General features: G+C 37.5%; 1 protein-coding gene across 1 annotated transcript; it reads right to left on the minus strand.

Moving 5' to 3' along the window:
* Nucleotides 1–1299: 1299 nt before the first annotated feature.
* On the minus strand, nucleotides 1300–2334 carry LOC147700727 (taste receptor type 2 member 40-like). Its single transcript, XM_086929198.1, has one exon. The coding sequence runs from the start codon at nucleotides 2332–2334 to the stop codon at nucleotides 1300–1302; it is 1035 nt and encodes a 344-aa protein (XP_086785324.1).
* Between the last annotated feature and the right edge of the window lie 6549 nt (nucleotides 2335–8883).

Below are 8883 nucleotides of genomic sequence, written 5' to 3' on the forward strand. Positions count from 1 at the left end.
GTGTGCACAAGGCGTTTAGTTATTGGAAAGTGCCCTTTTTACAGGTCAAAAACCCATTGAGCTTCTCTGTGTCACCTTGCATCAAGGTAAATCTACAAACAAAATCCTCGTTGGGTTTTATTTAATTCATTAACCAATATGACACCACACCTTCAGATAAGTATTGCTTTCTATATTTCGAGCCATTCAAAATTATCTCATGCATTTCAACAGCGCAAACACCCCATCTGTGTTTAACTTACATCTGTGCGGTTGCTCCCCACATCAAATTAACTTGACATTAAAAGTAACAGCAAGAGATATGAACAATTACATATTGATGATGGCTATTGATGCACATGATTGATGGCCATTTCACTATTTAAATGATGAAGGGGTATTTGTACTCTATGAATTGAATGCAATAAAACTGCACTGCTTAACATTTTGGAGACAATAGACATCTGGAGGTGTACAGACATATTGTAAAGGAATTAAATAATGTAAAAAAATTATGATCAACACAGGAATAAAGTCAATGTATTGATTTTTAATGCAACTTGTGCACTAATGGCCCACTGAGGGATTTACTTTGCAGAATTCTACTGTCTAAACTCTAATATAACCTCGGAGGCCTTAAAATAATGCTCACCTTAGATAACAACTTTGCATTAAAGGGCATTACTGAGGCAGGTCAGTGAATATATCCACAGGTTGTGTGGGACACAAAGATCAGTCTTTTAAAATATTCAATGTAGGCTTTGCATCAACAAATAATGCTTCCATCAAATATGTGTTAACTGGGGAAAATATAAATTTCCTATAAACACATGAATTGCATGTGTACTACAGTGCACAGCACACATTCATCGCTTTGAATTCCTACTACTTTATCTAGTCATATTTATTTAAACTAGAGGGGCATGCTTTCAGTACCAATCTTATGCTAGACAGTGCAATCTCGCCTGCATAGAACTGTGCATCACACAATGCAGCCTCTTTGTGTGCCTCTTCAGGGGATGACAGTAGCAGCAGGCCAATCTTAGTAAGTATGTTTCTGTACTGTTTTCTTCTTTACTCATACCGCAAAAGAAATTTTGTAGTTGTGCATTATGTGAAAAATTAAGAATTCTTGTCTCAGATTTAAATATCTACATTTGAGAACTAAATGTAACCTGTTTCCCATTTTACAAAAACAGTGCCTATAGTTTGAATATACATTATTGGATTATCGGCCGTCAATAGATGTTACAGGCTTTACTGTGTTCCAGAAGATTATGGTCTCTGGACTAATAAAAACAAAATTGGATTAGTCAGTCTTTACCTCAGTAAGCTAGTACTATCAATCTTAGTGCTAATGTAAGAAATTGAATGTGCTCCAGTTCTGGTGGAATGTTCAATTGCTTTTTCTTTGCAGCACTTGCCATGACCAAATATCTTGAACAGTGTTTTCTTCAGACTGACATTTCCAAGTATTAGTATTATGGAGCTCAGTGTTGGGAAGGCATTGAAAACAATTTGACATATTATAAATCCCAATGTATCAGATGGGAAGACATCTGACATTATGAGCCTGTTTGCAAGGTAATTGGAGGCATAAAGGATTAAAAGTGTGGTCACAGTCTTTATTGCACCCACGTGAGCACTGAGTTGTGGTCTCCTAAATCCATCTGCATGATGGTCCATCCGCCTCATATGCCTGTACAGGGATACAATGATTGCTACAGCTGATAAACAGAATAACATGAATGCTACTGAAGTAACAAGGAATTCAATGATCACAAGATTTAACCATCCACTTCCGGTCCACACATCATTATTAGAGCCATTAACGTAGATATCGGAAGATGTGTTGGATGAAAGACTAGAGGACATGTTAGATGTTGGTATGGAATTGATGCCCCAGAATTGGTAAGTTCTGATTGCCAATGAGATAATTAGTGAACCCATCAGAAGCTGGAGCACAATCTTTTGTAATCTCTCTTTCATCCAGATGAATGATGGGTTACTGAAATTCACAATCCTCATGCAGTAGTAGACACAGAGCCAAGTTGCAAGCCAGAGGCTGGAGTCACTTAAAAACCAAATGGCACACATTGTTGAGTTGAAGACTATCTCCAGAAAAAGGATTTCCCTCCAGAAAAAGTAGCAGACATCAATTGCAAAAGATAAACCTGTGAGACAAATATTGTTGAATCCCAGGCTTGAAACAAGAATGTCATTGGGATTAAGCTCACTGATGCTCCTTATCCAGGTCATAATATTAACTGCAACAATGAAAGTGTTTCCCATCAATCCTAAAATGCAGAAGAATCCAGAAAGGGCCAACTGCGCTATGTCAACCGGTGTCAACATTGTAGATTCTTGAAATGCTCTTAACCTGTCTCGTATTCAGTCTTTCTAATTCAATCCTGTTCTTTCCCTACAATGTCCAATGCACAGAATCCCAAAGCTCAGTGAAACGTTTGTTGTAAAATAACACTATATTCATGTCTACAATCATTTGACTAATGCAAATGGTACTTCCCTCATTTGAATTCAGCCTGAGGTCAGATTTACTTTAAACATCATTTTCCATGCCTGACAAAGAAGGAAAATACGCCATACTCAAATTCTGAAATAAGGAATTAGAACCAGACAAAAACAAACATTGTCAAACCCAATATATCATGCTTTGTTAAATGAAACATTGGCATTCACTTTTGCATGCCCTTGAAATGGAGTTATAGTGCTTATGGGTTGCAGAGGATGTTTACATAATCCACAAAAAACATCACAGAATTTAAGCAGGCAATGATTTCAACCACACTTAAAACCTTCTCACGCAGTACAATTCAAGGGTGATTCTATCACTTTAATCCTACAATTCCTAAAGTTGCTGACAGCAAACAGATGCACATCTGCATGTGATTCCTTCTATGGCAACATATACACTTTGAAACTTAAAATTACAATGAACTATGGTACTTCTGTTGCTTTCCACTTATTTTAAGTGCAATTGTTTCATCCAGCTCCCATATCACATTAGGAATGTGCTCCAAGCCTACAGGCAGGGGCCTTAAGGCTGCCTTGCTTGCTGGTGAGATGGTGGCTTTCTACAGATATTCAGCACTGAAGCTACAGCCACTTCCAAGTAACAATTGTTCTTCAGTGTATTGACACCCCTTTCAGGACTGTGGTTTGGATTCTCTCTCCCTCCCCTCTACATTTGGATATTTGGGGGGTCGTTATTTCCAACATTGATGCCTTTTTGGGGGCACAGATTAGGTATGACTTGAGTTGCTCTAAACGTACCTCTCTGCATGAGATTTGGGTATCTCATCTATTTCAGCTGTTACATTATCACTGGGAATTCTGTTGGTACACTCTGGGACTTATACTCTATTAGGTTTTTTAATAATAATAAAAAAATGTTTGTGACTTTTTCACCAATCCTTAGCTCTTTGATACTTCACTAGTTTTCCTAAATTAACCCATGTGGATTTTGGTATTCGGCGATGTTCCATTTTATGCTGAGAAAGTGTTCTAATATGAGCATATTTGTTTTCTACAGACCTGTATTGGATTGTCTCCCTCCCCATCCTTATTTTTACATTTGCAATTCATCTTTTTTTGCCCTGCAGAAGGTGTCACCTCAAATTTCCACCGAAACGTGCATCAACGCATTCCCTGCTGAATAAATGAGATTATGAGTTTCATTATATGACATACAAATTATGAAATGTCCATATCTGTTTGACTATGAGTTAAGATTCCCCTGTTTTGATATTTTCACAAAATGAATTAAATAGTGACACTGTATTATCAAGCAGCTATGAGAAGATTTTGTTATTCTGCTGTATATTTTAGCTTTTAATCGAATGTGTTGAATGAGAGATAGTGCAGTATGTGTGTTCGATGTCTGAGGTTTATGTATTTGATGGGTAGGGGAGGATTTTCTATATAATGTAATCTCTGTATATACAAAAGTGTCATGATAAACAGATAAATAGTATATACAATTCCAGTATCTGTGAAAAGAAAAAGTAATGAGAGTTAATATTTGATGTACTATGTCTTTGGATATTGGCTATGTGCGTTATTGAATTGTATTTGTGTGTTGTTGGAAGTATACCATTGTTGCTCAACAAGGGGGTATTTAGAGGCTGTTTTCCTTTTTGCATGTTGTTTCCCCTGGTTCCTCTCTCCCTATCTGCCTACATGTGCCCTCTGTTTTGTTCTTATTAGAGGGTGTATCATGCATATCTGTGCATCCGGCACATATGCAGTTGCAATGCACACACTGGCATCAATATATTTGGAAAAAGTTCTCACCATCACCACAATATCTCCACATCCACACTGCCGGCATCATGGTCAACACATAGTACAGCAGTCTAAATAACGCTAGCACTGTGGGCTACTGGTGGGTGCAGATGTGGTTCATAGGCGATCTGACAGCCAAAATCGTAATAAGCCCCAAAGTCTTGAATGGGTATGTTCTACAGTGTGTAAAAGATGTTTAGAGCTGGGAAGATGCCCTTTTTTCAGGTCATAAACTTATTGAGCTGCTCTGTCTCTCTTTGCATCAAGAAAAATCTGCCAAGTAAATCTTCTGTGAGCCTAATGTAATAACGTATTCAATATCCGAGCGCAGCTTGAGATATGTATTGCTTTCTAAATTTCAAGCAATTCAATATTATTTAATGCATTTCAACAGTGCTAACACCTCTTTAGCATTTAATCAACATAATCCTTGCTGTTGCTCCCCATGTCAAATGAACTTTACATGAAAAGTAACAGCAACACCAAAGGACAATGATTTCGATGAGGGCTATACATGCACTGGATTGATGGGAATTTGTTATTAGTGTGACCTGAGGCATTGCGTTGAACTAAAGTTTCTGTCACTAAATTGGGTGTAGGATATATGGGTACGTTTATTAAAAATTATTTATTATTTGTCTGGAGACAGTTTTCCTTTTGATATTTATGCTTTGGTGATGAAATGCTAAAGGTGTGTTCTGCACTCTCTGAATTGAATGAAGTAAAACTGTATTACTTACACTTTTGGAACCAATAGGCATCTGGAGGTGTACAGGTATTTGCAAAGGAATTAAATAATGTGAAAAGATTATGATCAACTGAAGAATAAAGTCCAAATGCCCATAATTCATGACACAAAGATCAGTCTTCTAAAATATTCAATGTAGACTTTGCATCAACCATTAATGCCTCCTTCAAGTATCTTTTAAATAGGGGAAATTTGTACACAAGGCATTGCATGTATGCTGCAGTGCACAGCGCACATTCAGCGCTTTGAATTTTTCTAACTTTTACTAAGAAAAGGAATTTAAACTGGTAATGTATGCTTCGTGTACCAATCCCACGCTTGACTGTGCAATCTCACCTGTGCAGAGCTGTGCATCACACAATGAAGCCTCTTTCAGTGCCTTTGCAGGAGATGATGGTGCCAGCAGAACAATCTTAGTTAGTATAGTTCTGTACTCGTCTCTTCTCTACTCATTTCACAAAGCAAATTCTTTACTAGTGTACATCTTGTCTTGTCCCGGATTTAAATATCTACATTTGGCCACAGGTTCTAACCAGTTGCCCTTCTCACTAAAGAAGCAACTCCCGTTGAATCTACATTGTTGGAATATGGGCCATCAATAAATGTCATGGGATTTAGCGTGTTCCAGCAGATTATGATCACTGGAGTTATTTTTAAAAAAAGAAATTGATCAGTGAGCCTCTACCTAAGCAAGCTAGTGCTATCATTGTTAGTAGTGATTTAACCAATGGAAGGATCTCCAGTTCAGGAGGCATGCTCAGTTCTTTCTTCTTTGCAGCACTTGCTGAGATGAAAGGCTTTGATCAGTGTCTTCTTCAGATGGAAATTTCCAACTATTAGTATTATGGAGCTCAGTTCTGGGAAGGCATTGAGAACATTTTGAAGGTTGTGGAGTCCTAACTCCATCTGCATTGTGGTCCATCCGCCTCCTGCCTCAGCTGAGAAAAAGAATACTAGGCAGACTTACTGATGTAACAAGGAATTCAATGATCAGAAAACCCCTTCCAGTCACACATTCTTTTTAATGCCATTAACAGAGGTATTGTAGGCTGTGTTAGATTAAAAAACTAGGGGACAGGATAGTTGTTGACATAGAATTTATACCCAGAATGGGGAACTTCTGATTGTCAATGATATGATTATTGAACCCATCAGAAACTGGACCACAAAGTTTAGGAACCTCTCTTTTATCCTGATGAATGATGGCTGACTGAAATACACAATCCTCGTGCAGCAGTAGACACAGGACCAGTTTGAAAGCCAGAGCATGGAGTCACTTTAAAACAAAATGACACAACTTGCCGACCAGTAGATTTTCTCCAGAAAATATATTTGCCTCTAGCAAAAGTAACAGATATCAGTTATAAAATATACACAACTGAGGCAAAATTAGTTGACTCCCAGGCTTGAAAGAGGAAGTTAACTTGGATTGAGCTCATTGACGCTGCTTAATCAGTTCATAATATTCACTGTGATAATGAAAGTGTTTCCCATAAGTCCCAAAACGAAAAAGAATCAAGAAAGGGCCAACACCGCAATGTTGACCAATGTTATCATTGCAGACTCTTGAAATGCTATCAACCTGTCTCCTATTCAGTCATTTTAATTCGATCCTGGTCATTTCCTACTTTGTCCAAGGCACAGAAAACAAAAGTCAGTGAAACGCTTGTGGTAAGTTAACAATACAATCACGTCCCCAATAATTTGGCTAATGCAAATGGTGCTACTCTCATTTGAATACAGCCTGAGGTCACATTTACTTTTAACATTTTCCCTGCCTGGCAAAGGAGATAAAAATAAGCCATACTCAAATTCTGAAAGAAGGAATTGGAAATACACTAAAACAAATATTACCAAAGACAATATGTCTATATTTTTTTAAAAACATTGAAATGTACTTTTGCATGCCCTTAACCCCTCCCATGCTTGTGACGGAACCGCTCCGTCATAAGCCACGGGTGAGCTGTGCTTGTGACGGAACGGTTCCATCACGGCGCCATAGCGAAGGGGTTAAAAAAGGTTTATGGGTTGCAGATGATGCTTACATAATCCACAAATAATCACCACCGATTTTAAACAGGCAATGTTTTCAACCACACTGAAAATCTACCGGCAGAGTGCAATTCAGGGGTGAGTCTACCACTTTAAACCAAAAATTGGTGACAGAAAACAGATTAATGCACATCTGCATGTGATAACGTCCATTAAAACATCTACACTTTGGAACTTAAAACTACAAATCAGCACGGTACTTCTGTTGCCTTCCATATAATGTAAGTACAATTCCTTCATGCGGCTCCTATATCACAGTTTCAGAGTGCTCAGTGTTCTCAAATCTGCGTTGCTTGATGGTGAAATGGTGGCCCCCTACATATATCCAACAGTGCTACTAGAGCCACTTTCAAGTAGCTATAATCCCTGTACCAGATACCCACAGTAGAAAAGCACACAACACCAAAAAGCACCAAACAAACAAATAGAACAGACAATAACCTCACCGATAACACCACACATATCATATACACAACTGTTCTAACTCCCCTCTACCTTAGAAGTACTTTACAAATAAGTAAAAATGAACTTACCTTTACCCTCGAACAGCAGCATCCAGCCACAACATCTTTCTTCCACAACAACACCTATAGACTACAGAATATAGTTAGCTGTAGAAAAAAATGCCTGTCTAATAAAAGTTAGACAAAAGACTATCTCCCCTTAAGAATCAATAGGGAAAATAGCAGGAATCTTTATTAAAAGGTTTAAAAATGTTTTTAAAAAATGACAAGTGCAACAATGCTCCCAAAAAAATACAAACATTCTAAAGTATATATTGAATAATATCATAAGATATATAAAATTATCTAATATATAAAAACTAATTATGTTAAATAATAGTATGAAAACGTATGTAAAATATGTTTGTGAAAAATATAACACATTTACAATCAATAAAAAAAGTATATTCATCAATATATATTCAGAAACTTTTATTCTGTTTCTGTTTAACAACTATTAAAATATGGAAAATGTTTTTGCGAAAAGTATTTGAAATGTACAATGTATACATATTATGAAAAGGTATATTAATTAAATAACTTCAAAAACATTTGTATTATTTTTTTAAACAAGTATAAAAAAATTATTTAAATATTAAATAAAAATCTGACACAATTTATTTATAGTCAATGTATTTAAAAAATGTTGCAATATGTGTTTCTTTCTTCAAAATAAAAATAATAAAACATTATAGGCTTGATTATGGAGTTGGCGGTCTGACCGCCTGAGAACCGCTTCGGCGTTTCCTAGTAGCCCACATCACTGACAGTCTTTAGACCGGCGTATTATGAGTTGACAACGGTGTTGGCAGTGTGGATATGGAGCTCTTGGAGCGGTGATGACAATTTTTTTCAAATATATCAATGCCTGTTTGTGCCTTTCAACTTCATATGTGTCGGGTGCACACACCTGTATAATACATGTGAAAAAATACCATCTGCCGATTGCTGGGGTCCGGCCCATATGTGGGCAGTCCAGGCAATGAGTATTTGGTACAAAAAGTACTAACCTATATATCACCACAAGCAGAGTTTAAATCCTTGGGGTGAAGATGCTGCTATAACTGGGGGACCTGTAGTAAGGAATCCACGTCCAATTCTGGCCATAAGAACAAGAAAGGGTTAAGTACGCTCCCTAGATTGTTCATTTCTGCTGATTTGAAGCTGACAGTCTGGCCCCGTCGGTGGCGATCCGCCCTATATCCTCGCCACATTAGTATGGCGTGGGTACCACGGCAGACGGAAAGACCGTCCGTCGCTTTTCCACCCGGTCAATGAGTTGACCGAGCTAGAAAA

This window comes from Lissotriton vulgaris, chromosome 7 (genome assembly GCF_964263255.1).
Source record: "Lissotriton vulgaris chromosome 7, aLisVul1.2, whole genome shotgun sequence".
Classification (NCBI taxonomy): domain Eukaryota; kingdom Metazoa; phylum Chordata; class Amphibia; order Caudata; family Salamandridae; genus Lissotriton; species Lissotriton vulgaris.